This window comes from Cyanistes caeruleus, chromosome 3 (genome assembly GCF_971803275.1).
Source record: "Cyanistes caeruleus chromosome 3, bCyaCae1.hap1.1, whole genome shotgun sequence".
Lineage (NCBI taxonomy): Eukaryota > Metazoa > Chordata > Aves > Passeriformes > Paridae > Cyanistes > Cyanistes caeruleus.
Genome location: NC_141703.1, coordinates 11,113,880 through 11,135,797, shown reverse-complemented (window position 1 = coordinate 11,135,797; position 21,918 = coordinate 11,113,880). Strand labels below are relative to the sequence as shown.

The window sequence follows — 21,918 nt, the reverse complement described above, 5'->3', positions numbered from 1 at the left end:
CCCAAAGCCACAGCTGGAGCAGAAGGCAGGCTGTGTGCTGTACATCCAAAGGGACATTTTCCTCCTCTTAAAGTCTTAAAGTGGTCTTTCCTCCTCAAACAGATTTGGATCTGTTTTCCTTTCTGTGATCCTGGAGGAAGGACAAACAGAAATATTTTTTATGTGGCCTAATCTTTCTATCTACAGCTTTTTTTTGTGTTTGTCTTTGCCAATAAATTTTGATGCTTCTAAGAAACAAGCAAGGGAAAGGCTCTGCCTTTTGCAGCAGCTGCTGCTTGCTGCTTTCCCCAGGAAGGAGCTGAGGAGTTGTTGTCAAGCAAAGAGGAATTTCTTTGGGGCAGCCCAATAGCTGAAGACCAGATTTTTCAGGATTAACTCCAGTCAAAGTGCCATCACTGAGGATATATCTGGAAAAGGTCACAAAACAGAAGATCTGTCTCTATTTGTTCCCTCCTATGGCCAGGATCCAGTGTTCTCTGGATATTACTGTACCCAGTCTTATAGGAAAGATGAACTTCCCTGTTCTCCCATACTCCTTCTCCTGGTACATGCTTTGCTCCTGACTACTGCTCATTCCTTTGGCAATAGCAAACCCTGTTGCTCTTTGTTTTATGCATTAGGAAAAGCCCTGGTGGCACTCCTGGATGATCAATAAATGAGTCACAGCCTGTGGCATTTCATCCTTTACAGCTGTACCCCAAGCAGGTTTGAGTGATACAGCTGTGGTTCTGTGGTGGAAGGTAAAGCTCTTAATTAATAAATTGATTGTCCCAGAGGGATGGGGATGGGGGTGGAAGTTTTTCACTGCCACCAGCTCCTCTGTTACTGCCAAACTTTAATTGGTGAGGAAAGTCATGAGGTCTCACCACTGCCCCAGGGATGGTGCATTTACCAAATGAGGTAGGTGCATATCCCAAGGAACACAGACAGGAAAAAGACTTTATTCCCTTCCTCCAGGGGACTACAACTGGTTTCCCAGACAATGATTTTTTTGCTTTTCCACTTTCTCCTTCTCTAGGGATCACTTTTCCACTTAAGGGGATTACCATTGTTAACTTTAATTATTTTAATATGATTTTCTCAGTATTTACAATTCTGGATTAAAGATATCAGTTGCAGGTATAGTTATGTGTATCTGTAAGTATTTTATAGTTTCTACTTTTTACCTCTTCTCAAGCTTCAAGGAGAAGATTTATATAATTCTATATTTCAAATCATGTATTGTTTGTGTTGTTGGAGTTGACAGCATGTTTATGTCCTCTAATTGGACTTTAGAAGACAGCTCTCACATAGAAAGTATGTTGGGTTTCAAGGAATTATCTTCTCTTTATGTACCTTTTCTTTTTCTCTGTGATGTAGTGTATGTTGGGATTTTTCTACTTGAAGTTTATTATTTTTCCATTGCCTTCCTTTGTAAAGTGTTGAAAGAAAATCTTACAGTTAGAGTGCTTCATACAGCTCTAATATGTCAAATAGGTGATTTTTATTTTTGACTCCCTTTTAAAATTAAATAGTATTTTCTGCTTTTTAGGATTTGATCTGTAACATGATGAATCATTGAAAAATTGTAGTTAGATTTTTTTTCTGGTGGGGACACAGAAAAGTGAATACAGCAGTTTGTTATTGGAATGCAAGAAGTTCACAAATTATTCTAAAATCCAAATGTGAGTAGGTGGATGAATACATAAACTCCTAGCAATTATTGTGTGTTTCAGGCTGCATGGTGGGACTTGTATTATTTATATTCTGTCACTGATCTATTACCTACTAACTGTGATGAACCATCAGCTCCAGATTAAGTTTTGAGTCAGTGTGCTTTTCCCTGCATGATCATTTTGGTTTCAAAATAACCTTCATTCTCCTCCTGCTGCTCCTGATGGGGCTAATGAGCAAAGCTTGTCTAAAATACCCCAAAGGCAGTTAAAACCTCAGAATTTAATTGCTAGTTAGAAAAAACCTTTATTGAAAACATTTCTATTCCAAGCCCTGAATAGTCATTTAAAATCACTCAAGTGATGTTTCCTTAGCTCCTTCAGGATAAATATTTTGTAGTGGGCTGTTGATTGGGTCGCTAAATGTCTTTGGGGTTTGCTCAGGTCTTCTTTGCTCATGAGTAACCAAATTCATGTCTGAATAATTCTTTGCTCATTTTCAAACACTGAAACTTCATTAGAGAAAGTAGGACTGAGTGGGGAAGTTCTGGGGATGTGGGGACGTGCCTGGGTTTTGACTGGGCCATGAGCAGATCTCATGAAATGTTTACCCCAGTAATTACCTTGTGGTCAAGACAGGATGTGTTCTCCTTATTTCCTTCAATAGCAGGAGCAGTTTGGCTGTTTTGGCACTGCTCAAGGACATCTTTTTTTCTCCTTCCCATAACTAAATGTGCTGGTTTGAGAGTAAACCAGCAGAAGAAATGGACCCCACACAAATACCTTGAGAGAGATTTCAGGTCAGCATTGCAATATAATAGAGTTACAATAAATGCAATGATAGAGAAGAGCTGGTTTAAACCCATGAAGTCAGAGTACAGCCTGGCACCCTGTTGATCAGGGTGAGGGTGGTGGTCACAGTCTGATGAAGCAGTGTTTGCACTCCTGGGGAAGCGATGGTTGCAGGCTTGTTGAAAGCAGTGATCCTGTGGAAGTTGGGGTTCTCCTCTGGATCTGTCCAATGGCTGTGGCTGTTCCAAGTCCCCAGGGCACCCAGATTATACGTGGTCAGATTCAGGCAGGAAGGTTCAGTATCTCCCCCAGGGCAGGGAATTTCACAACGGGATGATGTATTTCTATGAGTCACAGGATATTCTGGGGTCTCCCTGGTGGCCTAGGTGCTTACAGCTGCCCTCTGGGGCCATTGAGCCATTGTGGGCCATTGGCAGAGCCCCTTGGGCTGGGGGTAGCTACCAGAGCTGAATCCCTTTGTGAGAATAAAGAAATGCTGTCCTGCCCAGGCTTTGCCTCTTTCCCATATCTGACACCCTGCCTGCAGCTGTGTGTGCCCTGGGCAGCTGCTGGAAACCAGCACCATTGAGAGTTCATCAGGAATAATAATAATAATAATAATAATAATAATAATAATAATAAATAATGCAGTGGGGTAGAAGCCATTGTCTGGTTACACCCCTCGCTGTAACCCAGCACACTGAACTACAGATTAAGTGCAGAGAGTGGAAATAGAAGACAACCCACTGGAGGGTTTGGTAACTGTTCCCAGAAAATCCTGTGCAGTGGCCACAGGCACAAGACCTGCTGTGTGGCTTTTGTGCAGCACTGGGGAGCTCCTGGCTGCCAGGACTGGGGGCTCCTGAGCAGGGAGTCCCTGGTGGCACTTCCACTGCCTGGCACCAGTGTCCAGCCTCCCACAGGTTTCAGCAGGCTGAGGAGAGCAGGCTGCAGGGGCCTCACTGGTGAGGGTGAGTGTACACCCCCTTCCACCCTTCCCATCAGCTGTGCTGGCAAAGCAGAGTTGAGGGCTGCTGGTGGGAGGATGATGATGGTCTGGTGACTGAAATGAAGAAGAAGCTGCCAATCCCTCACTCCAGTCATCCCTTCTGCCTGACATGAGCCTCCCACAACAGTGGTGCACACAGGGTTTACCCTGCTCCTGCCCAAGCACGAGCCTCAAACAACGCTATAAATTCTGCATCTTCCAATTCTCAGGGAAAACATTTTCTTGTTGTGCTCTCAGTAACTGCGACACAGAAAGAGTTTTACTTTGATTTTAAGAGGAAGAAAGTTACTGGCTTTTCAGCCTAGAGAAGAAAAGGACAGGGAGACTCCAGTGTGGCATTCCAGTATCTTAAGTGGGCTTATGGATAGGAGGGGCAGGAACTTTTTAATATGGGGACAGAGCAACAGGATAAAGGGCAATGATTTTAAAATGGAAAAATGCAGGATTAGAGCAGATTTTAGGAAGAAATTTAGGAAGAAATTCTTCACGGTGAGGGTGGTGAGGTACTGGCACAGGCTGCCCAGAGAAGCTGTGGATGCCCCTGGATCCCTGGAAGTGTCCAAGGCCAGGCTGGATGGGGCTCTGAGCAGCCTGGGATAGTGAGTGGCACCCCTGCCAGGGCAGGGGGCTGGAAGTGGATGACCTTTAAGGCCCCTTCCAACCTAAACCATTCTATGATTCCATGACTTTGAATTCTACAAGATACATCAAAGATTTCCTGACAATTTGTAAGTTCCTTTCCCTCAGCACTAAAACATTGATGCATCTTTTGTATGGAATGAAGCTGGAGTTTAAAGCAAAGGCATCTATTTGTTGGTATCTGCTAATGCATCTTTATTTGAAATTTGATTTTGCAACTAAATTAAACTATCAATGACATTTGATAGCTTAAGGACCTCATTTTAAAAAACCTATAAAGGAATAGTTTATTATTATTTTATTTATAAATTAATAATGGTTTAACATAAATATTTGTAGATAAAAAGATGTCTAGTCATTATTTCTGTTGTATTTCATCATGTGCTTTTCCCATCTGAAAGCTGAAGGACAGGAAAGGATTTTAGTTTTGCCTGACAGTGCATTTTTAATTTAAGGACAGGCAAATAGAAAAAATAAAAATTATATATACATATATATATACCCAGGACAAAGTGCTGGATGTAACAGCTCTGATCCAGGGAAATATCTTTATTCAGAAAAGAATTTTAACTGTATTTTAGCATTATCAGTTTCAGTGAGAAAGAAGTAGGTGTATGTTTCCAGAATAAAAAAATCAGCTTTGAACAATTTCCGTGCTTCATCCTTCTCCCCAGGAGGGATGGGAGGTCTGAGTTCCTTGATGAATGGGAACAATGAATATGCAGATCCTGTGCAGCGGCCTCTTAAGTCCTTTCAGGAGACCTGGTAAAAATAGACAGATCAAATAGAAGTAGGGGAAATTTTGGTGTGTATCTCACATCACTGGCACTTTGAAATACAGAGTGCCTGAAGCAAAGTGAAACCAGTAAATGTAAGGACAGGATGGCAAAACTGGAGTAAGAATCTTTCAGAGGAAAAAAAAAGTTTGAAAAAGTAATAAATGTTTCATTGCCTTAAATTCTGAAAGTTTAATCAATAATGGGAAAGCTACCAAGAATTTCTGTATCTCAGTATTGATTTTTATGCTATATTTATCCTTTGAAAGGCACAAGCAGGTCATTACTGAATCAGATACAAGAGCCCTGAAAAGCTGAGGACTTTTATCACCCTCAAAAGCTACATATTTGTCACTTAAGATCACAGTAAGCATTTATTTTTGGAAAACCATTAGTTCCTCATGGTATGTAAGGGAGAACAGTCCCAGCTGTCAGACAACAAGCCTGATGTTTCTGTTGCTGTTTGTGAGGGTTCATACATCATCATTTATATTTCAAAAGAAGATTATTTTTCTAGCCTAACAAATAATTTATTAATTTACTTTGGCTTTTCAGTTAATCATTACCCAGCATTGCACCATTAGCAGGTTTGTGACTCTCTTTATTACATTTTTATGTAAAACCCATGGCATTTACATGTGGGACGTTGTATAAATAAACTCTGGACTAACCAGAGGCTCTGTAGAAGAAAACAGATACCATTCCAATGGCTAAGAATTTCACCTTCCCCTGAGGAGACTTGACAAGCTCTGCATTTGTGTGAGGGTTCTCAGGGCTTGGACTGTTCACTCCTGGGCTTCCCACAAGGATCCTCCTGCCAAAGTCAATGTGCAGCCCTGTCATAGCAGCAGTAGCCAAAATGCCCCTTGTGCAATGTTTATTTTACAACTTCTCTATATTAGCTTGCCAGTCGGCCTTCTGTTTAATTACAGTTTAAATTTAAATGCTTTTAAAAAAACCAAAGAGCTCTATCCCTTTTCACTATCTCATTTCAGTGTCCTCTCTGCTTTCTGAGTACTTTTTCTTAGCCCTTTGTTTCCTTCTATTGCCCCATGGGGAAGACAGTATTTTCTTTGAATATTAAACATACAGTAGGATATAAAGGAGAAGGAAATCTCCAAGTTAAGCCTTCTATCTTGTTATGCTTTACAACTTCATTTTGATTTTTCCTCTAATAGCCTACCAAGATTATGATGAACTGCTCCAGATAATCCTTTTCCCTCCACAGAGATGCAATGATTGTGTTGGGGTAAAAACCAGGAATTGTTTAGGGAATGATGAATGAACACCATGACAGTTCATAATTTCCTAGAGAAGCTGACTGTGAATAAGGGGAACGTGCTATGGGGGGCTGAGCAGCTCCACAGTGGGTCAGACCCCTAACTCTGTACCTGCTGAGGCACCAGCAAACAGCTCCACCTGCATAAAGCAAGACTAAACTGCCTAAATTAATTCTGTGTTATTCTGGGGGGTGGGGAAGACCCCCAAAAAATAAAAGAAATAAACCCACTGCCCCCATTGGTTCTTTTTTGCAAGTAAAAGATGATTGGGATGTTAAAGATAGCATGGTGTCTATAATTTATTCAGTTGTTTTTACTTCAGGTTTTGGTGCCCCAGTTAATAGAAATGGTATTCAGGCTTTCTTTGAAAAAAATAATTTCAAACTTTCCCTGCAGATAGGGATTTTTTGACAAGGGCTTTGTGATCAGTGTCTGATTTAATAACTCTGTGAGCTGCAGTAAAAGAGAGTTACAGTGAACCTGAAACTCAGCCCCAGCATCTTTTATATTCTTCCAGTGTCTAATGTCTGTAATTTACATAAACTCTGCTCTGAAGATTTATTTCTCTTTGTGAAAAAAAATGCTTCTTTTGCTCTTTTAATCAGACAACTGCTGCATCTTGTATTATCGACAGGTTGCCAGACAAAGTGGAGATTTAAGTTGTACAGTTTAATTTCTTCTCAGTTTTGAAAGATGTGGTTCTGTTGATTTTTTCCTAAAGATTATAAGTCTTCAGGCAGAGAGCTTTAAACAGTAATTATTCCTGTCAGAATGAAAGGTGGAATAAATGGACTTGTAGGTATTTCCTATTTACACCGATGATATTCAGCCTTGCTCTAAATGTCTTCTCATTATGTTTACAAGATAAAGGAACCTCCGTGTTTTAGCACCAAATTTTGCTGCCTTTCTTAATGTACACAGTCCAGGCTGTCAAAACAAGTAACAAATAGAATGAAAAGCAATCAATGAAGCCTGTAGAAGACATGGACAAAAATTAGATTTCTTATTGAAAAGAGAACTGAGCACACGAACCAAAGAGACTTTTTCCATTAATACTCTTCCCTGAATTTCCACTATTGCAAAGGTGCTTTAGTGCTGAAAATCAGAACTTACATTAATATTAGAGCTGATTTATTCCATATTTTCCTGTTAAATAAAACTGGCTTGTATAAATAAATAGACCTGCGTGTTCCAGGCTAATACCTTTTTACTCTGTGTTGTAATCTCTGTAAGTGCTGCAGTTCAGGGATTCCAGGAATGCACACAAAACACTGACTGCTGGACACTGTGCTCACTGCATTCTCATAAATATTCCTGTAAAGCATGTTAGGAATTGTCACATATCCAAATCAGCACTGGGTAGCTCTTAGCAAATGTTTTGCTTGTGTTCTAAGTTGTTTCATCCATGACTATTTAAATTCAGATATCTTCAGGTAACACAAAATACTATTAAAACCTGTGAGGTTGTTGTTTTTTTTACCCCAAGGCTCTAATCTGGGGCAGTAATACAGCAGGCATGCCTGTGACAAACTGGATTCTTGCAGAAGTTTTGGAGGGAGGCAGATTTTTTATTTCCCTTTGTAGCTTGGTTTTCAAACCTTCTCCTTGTACCTTACCCTAAGAATTTTAATGAAATCAATTTTGTGCAGGAGGCTCTGTTCCAGTGTGAAAAATGTCACTGCAGGCTTGGTACTGAGAACATGATTTCTTGTGAGCATAAACTCCTGTGCCAATAAAGTAATAGTTCAGTTGGGGCTACTCTACACAGGCTCAGTCCCAGCAATTTCACAGCTGTTTTCGAGTTGATACATATCCAATGTGGGGGATAACTCAATTTGAATGGACTGAAGGCAAACACCTTTTACCCTGCTCATCTCTTTCCATTTACCTCTTTTAATGTAATGAAAAATGGTAGTGACCATCTAGGCATATTTTATCTGTCTATAGAGGGGGTTGTGTATTCTTTTTCCTCAGTACATTAATAATGATAATTTGTTTGTTTCTAGTTTTGATGTAGCAAAGGCTGTTCTTTATTTTCAAGGCTTGTATTATGCATACTGAATGTATTATGTATACTGAACCTTTTCTTTAATCAGTTAACATATGTAAATCATAAGGAACAGTACTTGGATGATCCTTGTGGGTCCCATCCAACTCAGGACATTCTATAATTCTGTAATTCTGCAAAGTAGTTAATTCACATTGGTTTTTGTTTAAGTGGATTTTCCTAAAACCACCTAGAAGTTGATGTAGGTGTTTTTAAACATGAACTATGACTTGTTCACATGGATTTCCTTCAGCAGCTGTCTGATAGCTTGTGCTGAGATGAAGATTGTACAATTTGAATTTTGCTGTCCAGGACTGCTCAGGAAGGCAGGGATGGTGTTTTCTGGCCCGGTGCCTGATGCCATGGCTGGGGTCACACTGGGGGTGTGACAGGTTTGGGTTCAGCTCATGGTGGGTGACACTGGGCCAGTGCAGTGTTTGCTCCTGTGTTTCACCAGCAACACTCTGCTGCTGGCAGAGGATGTTGTGGGAATGTTGTTGGCTTCAATGCTGTCCTCTTGAAGGTCAGCTTCTTAACTGCTCAAAAATAGCTGCCTTCCCTTGTTTTGTAAGGAAAGTAACTATTTCATTATCCCAGCTTGGGATTAATGGAACTCTTTGATGAGTCTGGTTGGGAGAGAGAGAAAGGAAAGCTTTCCAGGCATTCCTTTGGTTTATGGCTTATCTCAGCTTTAGCAAGAGCCACAGCAGCACCACCATGACCTCCAGAGAAGGGTGCTGAGCATGTTTGTATTTGGTAATTTTACTGCATCCAGCAAAGGACTGATGATAGCAGCAGGTTTGCTCAGCACAGGGTCTGTGGCATGTGGATCTTCATGAAACTCAGTAAAAGTGACCCCTCAGCCCCTAGAAAGACAAGACATCTCCCTGAGAGCCTCATACCTACAGATACAATGCCTGTCTCTGAATCTACATTTATTCCATACAATGACACGATCAAGGTGAACTTTGTCATATGCCAGAAATTTACCCTTGTGATGGGTAAATGTGTGGTTTTGCCAGGATTTGGAATGGAAAGCTTTGGCTGAGTGGCAGCCTTGGTGTTACAAGCAGATACTGGTAACTGCTTTACCAGTGGCTGGGAGTGGCTCATATATTAATGCCCACTGCAGTCTCAGATGCTGAGAACACAAACACTACACTCACTATAAGCACCAGAAGTCAGTTCCCAGAAGGCAAAATGTTGGTTTCTCTGCAGTTAGAACTGAACAAGGAGTGCAGTTGCGGTATCCTCCTTTACCTGACTTTCAGGCTGTTACATGAAAATCGCAATGATCAGGTTTCTCTAGGCACTCACATCACCCCTTGCCAATTTTTCCAAGCCATTCTGGCTTACCTGGATGTAGGATCAAGTGCTTGGACACAAGTACTGCTGTGTAGAAGCGCTGATTTGTTTTAGACACTCTCAGAAGCTTAGGGATGCTACAGAGCACATTGTATAAATTCATCTCTGGGGCTTGAATTCCTTTAAATTTCTTTGTCCAGGTAAATCTCTGGACTCTCACAAGCCCTTTGCAATACAATAAATCTTTTCCTGATAGTTACTTAGGTCCTGCAGCTCACTGTGGACACTGACACGTCAATGGAAATGGTTCAAAACTGCCCGAGGGGAGATTTAGACTGGATATTAGGAAGCATTTCCTTACTTTCGGGGTGGTCAAAACCTGGAGCAGGTTTCCAGGAGAGGTGGTGGATGCCCCAGGGCTGACTGTCAGTGTTTCCCAGGCGTTTGGACAATGCCCAAAACTATGTACTTACACCTGGTCAGCTCTGCCGTGGTCAATTCAGTGCATGCAAGCGATCAGCCCCTCTGGGACCAGCTCCAAACTAGCAGTAAACTGGATTATTTTGTTTGTGTACACAAACATCTACACTTCCAAACATCCTGCTAGCAGGGCAGGTAAAGGTAAAACTATCAATATCTTTTTATCAGATGAAAATAAAAACAAAACAGGTATGAGTACCCATTTTGTGGTTCATGTCACAGATACTCCTTTTGTAAGGAACTTGTCTTTGTTAAATTCAGTGGTTCAACTGCAGTGGAACACCCACCAGAGCAATTGCAAAACTCCATATATTGGAAAGTGAGAAACAAAGAAAAGATTACCTTGGAGAGGCCTGTGCATCACACCAATGTAAATTGAGACTAATTGATGTTGGTTTTGTTTTCAAAATCTGTCAGGGATGATAAAACCGATGGATGCAGAGCAGGTTCTAACTGCTCCCATGCCCACAGAGCTGGAGATCTTGCCTCCTACTCCTTCCATTTCTCCTCCTGGGAGGAACAGGGCACTGTTTCAGTGTTCAAGTGATACTGTTGTTCTTTGTAGGGAATGTCTGAAACTTTAGAAAAGGGCTTTGGGATTAACCTGTCAGAAATCCTGAACTACTGCAGTGTGGGAATAAATGTGACCTGAGGACTAAGAAGTTTGTCTTGAAGAAATATTAGATTTTACCAGCATCTTCTGTCAAAGCTGATGAACAAAACTAAGTCATATAGACTTAGTGCTACTAGTGCACCTTTCAGAATTAGTGCAGCACCTCTGGCAGCCTTACCTTAAAAAAAAAAATTTAAAAATCAGGAAAAAGAAAAAAACCAAGGTTTTCAGTCAAGGTGTGATATTTAGAGCTTTAATCTAGATTATACCTCTCCCTACAGAACATGCAGGGGCCTAATCTGCTGCAGACTTTTCATTCCTAGTATTTGAAATGGTGGCAAACTGAACATACTCCTTGGTAGAATTTTTATACTGTGGCATTCCTGAGAATCATCCCTGAGCTAATGAACTGCATTAGGAAAGAAAAGAGGAAATCAGAGAGAAAAATTGGCTGTTTAATTGTTATCTATTTATTACAAAATAATATTGAAAGTATCATTTATATTTTATCTGACCCTTTTTCTTCTCTTTTCGGAAGAGGGCAATAAGGGCAGACTTGGTGAGCAAGTGCCCCCAGGACGTCTGCAGATGACACCAAGATGAATGATGTAGGTGACAAACCTGAAGGATGGGAGGGCATCCAGAAAGACACAGAGAAGCTTGAGCAATGGGACCAGGGGAATTCCATGCAGTTTAACAAGACCAAGTGCTGGTGCTGAACCTGGCCTGGGCAGCAGCACAGACTGGGAGAAGAGCTCACTGAGAGCAGTGCTGCAGAGAAGGACTTGGGGGTGCTGCTGGCTGAGGGGCTAGCCTTGACCTAGTGCCCAGAAAACAAGTGGTGCCCTGGGCTGCATCAAAGAGGAGTGGCCAGCAGGTCCAGGGAACTGGCTGTCTCCCTCTACTGCACTTTCATAAGACTCACCTGGAAAAATAACCACTACCAGCAGAAGTTAATCCCAATGTCTTGAACACAGCTACCAACACATCTCCCTCTTGATGTTCCTCACTATCACTTTACTCCTCTCACACCTGAATAATGAATATTATAAATAAAAATGGCAACTGGCTATAGTTCTTCCCAAATTCTGTCACTAAACTCTTAAATCTGTGCAGTTTCAAAAGGAGTAACTCAGATTGGCTGCCCCAAAATCAGAGAGAGAGAAGCAGAGAGGCTCTGAGAAGCAACCAAGATCACGAGAGGAGCCTATGTTTGAGGATGCTGGGATTTCCGAATCCTAGTGGCACAAGTGTTGACCTCTTCCCGTAAGAAAGTGGCATGGCAGTAAATGACACACATCCAGGTCACACACGTGTGTGTCTGTCACAGGGGAGTGACCTGCAGGAGCCCAGAAAGGCCTTTGACTGCAGCTGGCAAAGGCAGGTAGAAAAATGTGATAGCTGATAAATAACATGACCTTATAACAACCTGAACACCTACAGAAGCTAGAAAAACCCAGACAATACAAAATTAATATCTGGGAGACAGTAAGTTATTCCTCTGGATATGAAGGATGGCCTTAATTTGTCAGGACAGAAAATTTCCTTCAAAACAGTTTCTTATCTAGAACAAATTTGATGCCAGTAGAATTTGTGAGTTGGAAAATGAGCAAAGTGGTTTATCTTTCACTTCCAGTTTTAAGGAACAGCTTTGAAAACTACTGGGAAACATTCACACGCTGCATTTATTGCTGCAATAAATGCGCTTTCATTTTTGAAGCTGAGCATCACCATGTGGGAATTCCACGCACTTGGTGGTTTTTATAGCTCATGAAAACATCTGCATTTCCCTTCTTGGTGTAGAGATGATTTGAGTCTCACCCAGAATACTGAAATAGTGTAGCTGTATTTAGTGTAACACCCTGCTATTGCTGTGTTGCCGTGGGTATGATCCTCACATCGGCTCCTGCACAGCTGGGAGCGCACAAACACATCCAGCGAGGATGCCCCGGCAGCGGGGCTGACACGGAGTCTCTCGGGGAGCAGCCCAGCCTCTCCCTTTCCCCTGCTGCTGGCACCTCTACTTGTGTGCACTTGGCTTCTCCTCCAAAGCCTTTCTGGCCTCCTGGACCGTGCTATGGTGTCCACCCTCCCTGATCTAGGAGTACAGCTTGGATCCCCAAAATCTCATTTTCCATAGCCCCAGTAGTGTGGAGATCCTGTCAATGCAGTAAGACAATCCCAGTTCATTCCCAGTGAGGGAGAGTTTATTTGGAGAGGGCACCAGGCCACAGGAGTCCTTAGAGATGGAAGACCCAGGTGCCTGGAGTGAGTCTCAGCGTAACCATTGACCCAGGCAGATCAGAAAGACAAAAAGGCAGAGTGACCATGGCTTCTCAGCCCCACAAATCAAGAATACAACTGGATTTGAAAACAGTCAACCTCTCATGAGAGACAGCTGAATTCCTACCAAGAATTTATTTTAAAAGAAACAGACACCATAACAAATCAGAAATGCTAGGGCTTTGCACCTCAGCCTCTGAAGTGAAGAGGAAAAATCCAAAATTAGGAATTAACTAGCACCAAGCAAGAAATCAATACAGTTAACTCATTCTTTTCTAGTATTCAATTCAGAGAGAACCTGAAGTTCTACATGAACAGTGGCCCTTGCACTGGGATACAAATTGCATCAGCTCCCATTGCAGATAACCATCCCAGAATGTCTCAATAATGGTTATTTTTCATTACATATCCTGCCTGCACACAGCTGTTCAACACTCAAAAGTTGACTTTAAATGTTCATAGTTCAGCTACTCAGATTTTTCCACTTCTAAGAGTCTACTCCATTTACAGAAGTGCTGCTGGAGAGAAGGTGATGCTCACCAGATGAACATCCATACCAAGAACTGTGTTAATTTAGAAAAATTTTGCTATCCATCAGATAACCTTGGTAAAGGAGCCATCAGATACATGGGGAGTCTCCTTGGCCAAAGTAGGATATATTTTATCTTAGATTTGTATTGAAAGGCAACTGAGCAACTGGGAAAATATGACAGAACATTTAAAGGGCACACAGTATCTTGTCTGGCAAGTTTAATAGTGCTGTAGTGAAAAATAAAAAGGATTTTGCTATCACTCGAATCATGGACCTCAGTTTTAACACTGTGATACACAAAGTGCTAGATTAATGTTGTGCATGCAAATCACTAATCACATAATTGATTAAATAAAAAGCTAAGTTCAACATACATTTTAAAAAATCTATTTAAAATATCTCACTTCAGTGTATACAACACAAGGCATGTAAGTTTTGCTGGCAGCTGCTGTTTCACTGGAGGTAACAATTCTTACTACTAGCATTGGCTTGGCTTTCTTAAAAGGGCACCAGGATCACGGCAGCCTGTCTGCTGCTCAGTTTGAAATTGAAAAGAACACTAAAGCCTGCACTAAGTTTCAAAATTATGTGTTCTTTTCCTAAGATTTGCTTTATTGATTCATATTTATCCAGTTCTCCCTGTGTGATACAACACTGACCTGAGCAGTATCAGTGCTGTGAGGAAGGGTGTGAATGTACACACAACTTGTTACCTACATGCTGCAGCCTTGAAATTTTCATGGGTTGAAGGATGATCATCAGGGAAAGCTTCATGCTCGTACATTATTGGTAAAAAAAAGCAAAAATATAAAAGAATGTCTTTTTGGCTTATGAACAATCACTTTTGAGACAAATGGGGGTTGGGGGAAATGTAAAATCAGTTACCTGGAACAGCAACCAAGCCATGAGGCTTCAGGATCCACGGTGGTGAAAGTCACCCAAGGTTCTCCACCACAGCTCTCACCATAAAGCAAAGCAAGGCATATAAAGAAAATTAATTAGAGGGAAGGGTTCACAAGCTCTCGTGGAGCTCAAGTCCTTCTCTGGAAAGTTTTCTCAGACCCTGCTTACTCCCATCACCTCCTGGAAAGTGTGTTTGACTGTCACTCTGCCCATCCTTGGGGGGTCAGAGGGCTGCTCCACATGGATCTGACTGCAGGCAGTCACAGCAGGCACTCTTTGGCACACAGGGTATTGCCAAAATCAACTGTCTTGCAAAATCGTTAGATTTAACTGACTGGCTCAGAAGTAGAGAGTAATACTTTCAGGTGAAAGGAAATATAATCCCCCAATCCTGAAATGTGTAAGACTGGTTCAGGATACTTTAGAACAATTCAGCAGAGAGCCACTGAGAATTTGGGATGAATATCTGAGCTGTGACTATTCAGTCACTGCAACCAACACCAGAATTTGGCACCAATTGTACAAGACACTGTTGAGCTGCACCAGTCTAGAATTAGAATATGACATTCAAACATATGAAAACCTTCCTCACCTACCACCTTTTTTCCTGAAGTATTCCATATTTTCCCTAAACTTCCTAAAACTCTTCAGAATAAAAATAAGCCTTTAGTCAAAAGCAAAGCAGCACCTGCATTACACAACCGTCATTCCCAGGATTTGCGGTTTAGTTTCAGAACAGTAACAGAATGACAGTGACTTCATTTTAAAGCAAACATGGCAAGAAAGATTTTGTTAACTGCAAGAAGGAAAAAAGAACAATGAATTTGTATCTTCAAAACAGTTTGCAAAAGCAGCAAATACATGCAAAGTTTTAAGTGTTGCCTATCTGAAAAATAACCTGAAGAGTTGTTTGTTTGTTGCAGGTTTCGGGGTTTTGTTTTTTTGTTCGTTTGGTTTAACTCAATACATTACTGTTTTCTAGAGAAACAGAGTATTTTCTGAAGCACAGTGGCACCCCTGAAAGAGGTTTTCACAGGTCTGGCCTGGCTTTACAGTCAGATTAGAACATGTTACAGTTACAGACCTTTCAGCTAAAAATTAACAAAGTCCCTTCTTTAACAACTTCACAAGGGCTCCACAAAAAATCAGGTGATCCATTGAGTACATAACACTTTGAGTCCAGCTGTTCAGACAAAATCAGGTTATCAATCAGCTCCTTCCAAAAAGTGCATTTACAACCAGAGACATTGCAATAAGGGATACACAGCACCTACCCATCACAGCAGAGACTATCCTGACTAGAAGCAGCAGCGCTAAATTCCAGGAGTACTTACCAGACCACAGGACAAACCACATCTCAAAGAGCCACAGGTTTAAGACATGGTTCACTGCTGACAAAAATAAAGCAATTCTAAGGAATTAATCAACCGGTTTTACGCAATTCTGCCAGATCCTCCTCCTCCTGAGTTCAGGGAAACAGCAAAAAAATGGTGACCACTTGTTAGACTAGTGTCTTTTGGCTCTGTATGGTCTCCATTAGCACAATATAGGTACCATAACTTTTGTATGGTTTTATTTTTTAAAATTGATTTCAACTGCAATGATTTCTAAAGCAACAAAAATCAAATGATTAACTGAAATACAAATCTCTCCTGAAACTGTGATAACTTCAACTTAGCAAGAAGAATGCAAAGTGAAATTCTTACCTGTGTTTCCTGGCTGAAGCACAGCAGATTTGTCAGTGGGAAGGTGCTGAAGGACCTTTGGTGTGTGTGAGAACAGAACCTGGCAGGGCACAGCCGGCTGTGGGGAGCTGATGCCATCAAGGCGATGGAAAACACAACCCCAGAAAAGTGCCGGATTCGTGCACTTCCATCTCTCCACCCTCTCCTGGAGCAGTGCCTTTCCAAGAGGTTAAAGCAGCAGAGGGACTTCTGTGATGCAGACACTCGGTACTGGTGCTAAGCAGGGATCCAGCCCATCATCCAGCCCACAGCCCAGAGCTGCTACAGCAGGTAAAGCTACTCCTTCAGTAACCTTCCACTCAAAGGGAAGGGAGAAGTGCTAAGGTCAGCCTCACACTCTGAACATGCTACGTCCTGTTTCCACACCAGAAACTGCACAGAATATCCATCATCTAAATGGGATGCCTGCTCATTCACATCCACGGGAACAGGATTTGGACCCCAGTTCAGTATTCAGCAAATGCATAATGATCACCAAAACAAAAACCCCAAAAGCCCTGAAATAAACTTGCTATAGCTACAGGTCCAAGTGGGAGATCAGAAACAACCAGGCTATGAAGGCCAAAAAAGGATGTACTTTTAAAATGTTTCCTACTACATACAAGAACAAATGCAGGATGTGATGTTTGCTTAGTTTTATTAATTTATTTTTGCAGGAATCTGCAACTTGGAGTATGCACTTTCTGGAGGTACCATGCATGCATAGCCTCTGAATGCTTTTATACAATTTCATCTCTTAGTAATAAGTTCATTCACAGCATACACAAATCTAGAATGTAGACACCATATATACAGGATTAAACAAGATCGTGTCTTCTTTTTTTAATGAAAAAATTTAACAGGGTTTCACACAGCAGGAAGTATGGATTAGATACACTGGTGCCACCATAAATAAATAAGTTTCAAGAACACAGTTTTTTAAAATTGGTTTCAAAGATACTGGAAATCCAGGATTATAATATTGCATGAACTCCATTGATTTCTGATTATTCCAAGAAAAATATTTGAATTTATGGACATAAACAGCAATGAAAGCCCCAACTGAAAAAATGTGGCAAAACTCAGTCATGTCTGGGTTTATGTAAAATTGACACTTTGAAACGAAAACAAATGCAGCTGCACACAGAGACAGTACTGACTGTGAGATGTGATATCTGTGCGTGTCTTCCTTCCTGGTGGGATTTGGAGTCACTGCAGTATAGAGCACATCAATTCTGTGGTACCAAATTGGCTGTTGAATTGTTTATGTCCAACCATTCACTTCTCATCAGGATAGTCATGTTCACATTCTAGGGTACATCACTGGATTTTAAAAGAAGAACCATAATCCTGATGACAAGCTTGTTTTTAACATATTTAATATTCTCACATTCTTTTTTAAAACATTCTTTATTGGTTTTATTTTGTCCCCATTTCAACTCAAGTATTTCTATTTCCGTTTCAAGGGATTTTACAATCAATATTAAATGTAAAAGTATTTAGAAACTGAAAAAGTATTAAAGTATTTAGAAACTGAAGTGAGAAATGTATAGCTGGGAGAGATAAAGTTACTGAGCAAAAGTTGTTTTTCTTTTTTAAAAAAAAAATGTGATTCAGTAGCATATCATAATCAGAAAGTACTGAGACCAGCTCTTTTAAGAATTATTACACCTTTTCACCACACCTCCCATTTTTCAAGGGAAACACACACATACCACAGACACACAGATACACAATTCAATCTGATCTAAGACTACATTTTACAAAGTACTTCCTTTTGCTTGACTTCCCACCCCTTTCCTCTTCACCCACGCAAGACTAATAATTACATCAAATTAAAAGTAGATCCAAAGTTCAGGATTTCTTTTGGTTTACTATGTTCTGAATAATTTTTCCACAAGCCCCACTCTAAATAAACTTTTAAAGAACTACAGTAGTATCCTATAATTATAAGGAAATTCCTCTTAATAGCACAGGAAATATAAAATAAGCTTTATAAAATTTCAATGAACAGTGAGATCATTTTCAATAACTGAATGTCCAAGTCAGTTACAAACTCTACCCATCTAGTAGCATGATTGAGGGAAAGCTCAGTCAATAAGGAAAAAAGAAAACACAAGTAGTGCATTAACTCAACACAACAGCATCAGCATCCCAACATTCTCACACACACACACACACACACATACACGTTTTATACAATACAGTGCATTTTGTATGCCAGCTGACATTAGGGTTTTATGTGCATTCAATAAATATTCCATAATCCAATCTTTTTGGTATAATCTACAATTCAGTTGGGGTCTGAATGGCATCACCTGCTTTCAGAAGGAAAATGGATCTTCCAATATTCAAAATACAATTACAGTCTAACAAACTAGAAATATTCAAGCACCATGTCAAGTCTTCACTATTAACGTTTTTTACAAATAAAAGAATACAACAGAAGGTGTGGTGGTTTTCTTTGTTTGTTTGTACAAGCAACAAATGAGAGTAATTGAAAAAAAGTAAAATCATTGGTACAAAGGACTTATTTTTCAATTTAATGGTGCTAACTCACTCTTCCAATAAGTACCTTGCTGTGGTGGCAGCCTTCTTTCTCTTCCCCTGGTGAAGCTGGGACTAAGATTTGCAAGTCTCCGTGTATGGTTATTGCAGTTCAGGGCATTTTTGGACTGAATGCATATTTGCACCTCCTCCTTCAAATAATCACATCTTCAAAACTTCAAAACATAACTTCAAAATATAGTAGCATCTATTCTTTCTGAAAATGGCACAATGTATTTTTGCATGACAGCCCTACTCTCATTTGCTGTCACTTCAGTTGCTATCTTTTTGTAATTCCAGCAAAAACAAATGCTTCTAGAACTTCACCAGAAGTATAAAGGAACAGAAAATTAAAATAATACAATGACAAAGGCATCAGGATAGAAAAGCCATGAAGTTACTGGTATTATTTGGAGTCATTCATTATACAGCTGATAAGAGGAATGCTTCTGCTCATCTGCTTTCTAGTCCTCAGTTTTGTCAAACTGTCCACTGATATGCACAAAATTAATATCTGCCTTTCAATTACAGCTGACAGTAATTGACAGTAACTTGCTTACCCCCTTCCAAATATGATGAGCTCCCCCCACAGAAATGTGTATCACTAGGAAGGGTGGAAAACTATCTCTGATGCCTTTGACTTTGTTTTGCTCATCAGTGGTACACACCGATTGCTGGAGATCTAGCTTATTTAAAAATTATCCTGAAGATTTAGTTAGTGCAAGAACATATTGAAAAATGCCAGATAAAATATTGGTTCCTCATCTAAGATCAACAGTTCAGGTCTTACTGCTGTCTTTATAAAATTGTGAGGACAGAAGACACCAGATTGAGCAACGCAGTCAAGATGAGTTTATATCCACCCACCCCTTGCAAATGCTGCTTTATTTTAAATAAGGATTCAGACATATGATTGTTCTACCACAGCTTAGCATGTTATCACACATCAAGAGAACTGTGGTAATTGACAATATGGATGTGGCTGCCATTAGCTAAGAACAGCTTAAAATGAAGCAGTTTAAAACTCTCATGGTAAAATTGATAGCAAATTTTGCTTTACCAAGTCAATTACCATAATTCAGCTGAAGTGCTTGGCTGCATCTCTGAATTGTGATGAAGTTATACCATGAAACTCAAATGCACTGTACCAGCCTCTGACCAGGACACAGAACACCATACTCAGTCACACAGTTGTGTCACAGAATCATTCAGCTGCCCAAACCCAAGTTCGATCACAAAGTATCGACTGCTTTATTCCAGCAGCCTGAAGCATTCAGACAGATTGAACATCACCCTTAGAATACAGTGTATCATAGGCAGATAAGTACCAGCAGGATTTTCAATTGCAAGTCTTGTGTTCTTTAACCTATGACAAATATTTCCTGATCAAAATAGAAAGAATGCTGTGTGTAATTCTTCAAGATCTGGCATCTGCTATTTTGTACAGGCTGGTTTATTTATAATGTGCAAATAAACCTTTACTGAAGAGCTGATTAATTATCTTTCAGCTAACTTTGATCTGGGGCACAAAGTACCTTCTGTGCTGTAAACACCATGAATTCTTCACAAATTGGAAGCTGAGAAGGCCTAAGGAACTGGGTACAAACTCTTCTCAAACACAACCATGGCTGAGCCCAAGTCTTCCAAATGGAATTTGGAGTAGCCTGTGTTTGGCATATGTCACTGTGCTGCTGCAGAGCACAGGCTCAGATGGTTGTATAGAAAAGCATCCTTTGAGCTTGGAAACACGACGGCCCAATGAAAGCATGCAGCAGGATTTTCATCCGCAACGTGGTAGAATTCATTCTTGGTTTATTACCAGTGTTGACACAGCCAGGTGAGCACTGTACAAGCAAACGGGATTGTAAAAAATTACCTCTGATTACACTCTCTATTACACTCACACGGTTCCTCATTTAGTCACCTCAGGTCACTATTTCAAACAGCAATTTTTTGTAGACATAAGTTACCCTGAAAAAAAGCAGCAATTACAAATACCCTTCTCCTTGTTTTTTATACATTGCAAAATTTATCATTGCATTTACCTGTCTTCTTTTTCAGTAGCTTACAATCTAGAAGCACAGGGAGCCTTTGTTTTCCAGCTAGCTGTGGCCAGGTTAAGTCAGCTCTGGCTCTTCAGTTTTTCTGGTTAAGTGTAACACTTCACACCATTACTAAGAGTCCTATAATTTTCTTTTAAAAAACAGTAGTTTCTGGTTGTTTATTTTTAGAGCCACTAAGCAGTAACTATAACCACAGGAATAAACACCAGTAGTTACTTGCTTTCCTGCATACATTCTTCTCAAAATTAATCCTTTTACATTTTCAGGTTTCATTTTCTGCTTCGCTCACTGCAATGGGAAAGAATTTAACCCTTAATTTATTTATTTTCTAGTGCAGCAGAAGCAGAAACATCCTAACACATTACTCCCACCCCTTGCAATATGAAGATTGTTGACTGGCAAAGGCCGGGCAGATGGACTGAAAGGTTCCCCATGTTTCCTTCTCTTACAGCTGTTGGCTTGAGAGCCTGTGTTCAACCCAGTGCAGCCCCTTCCTGAATTTCAGGTGTATCGTGGCATTTCACATTGCTCACAGCGATTTAGTGCTGGGTGATTTAGAAAGGTGCAGCTACCACAATTCCATGGGGCCCCTTCAAAGTCTTCATCTCTTGGCTGAGTTCGTGGAGTCTGTTTGGAGCTGTTTTGATGCTCTAAAGAAAAGCCAAAAGAAAACATTTTCTTTCAGAAGAGAAGGATTAATAGTCAACAACACACTACTGGAAGGTCACCTATTAAACAGTCTATCTTAAAATGAACATGGAAACCTTTCCCTAAAGCAGTTCTAATTCCATTTGTGAAATGAGAATATTTAAAGTATTTCTTCTATAAAGAGTCAACACAAAACCAAGTAGAGCACTCACCACTGTTAAGTCACTGATACCACTAAAGGTTTAATAGCTTAAAATATACAAGTTTGTTACTGTCACTGCAGCACCATCCTGTTAAGGTTTACACACAGCAGTCTATTTCCAAATTTTAAATTACAACAACCCTGCTTTACCTGAAGAGGGAAACTGCTTCTAACTTTGTTGCTTCAGTCTGACAAAAGACATATTTTTCTAGCATTTATTCAGGCTGAAAAAGGATACAATCTAAAAATAAAATGACAGGCCTATTTCAAAACAAGACAATTCTTCCTCATACCTTTGAAGCAGGGATATAGATATGTGAAGCATCATTTAAGTCTGTTTTCACTCATAAAATCAGTATGTATGCAAATCAGACATTAGGCCTTAACCCACAGAAACACTCAGTTTTCCAAGTCTCCTGACAC

The 21,918-nt window shown here is 40.4% G+C and overlaps 1 protein-coding gene and 1 long non-coding RNA gene across 9 annotated transcripts in view; one reads left to right on the top strand and one right to left on the bottom strand.

Moving 5' to 3' along the window:
- The first annotated feature begins 772 nt into the window (after nt 1-772).
- Nucleotides 773-16,722, top strand: LOC147653948 (uncharacterized). Its single transcript, XR_015284101.1, has 2 exons — nt 773-900; nt 11,132-16,722. It is a non-coding gene; the product is annotated as an uncharacterized LOC147653948 (long non-coding RNA).
- Nucleotides 16,677-21,918, bottom strand: part of TAB3 (TGF-beta activated kinase 1 (MAP3K7) binding protein 3) — a 44,465-nt gene continuing 39,223 nt past the window's right edge. For all 8 annotated transcript variants that reach the window (XR_015284100.1, XM_023918531.2, XM_086879811.1 and 5 more), the window contains one exon: nt 16,677-21,295. Coding sequence is in view for 7 of the 8 variants with exons in the window: in XM_023918531.2 (XP_023774299.2) it covers nt 21,147-21,295 (149 nt within the window). In the remaining variant the exon portion in view is untranslated. The remainder of the gene's footprint in view (nt 21,296-21,918) is intronic.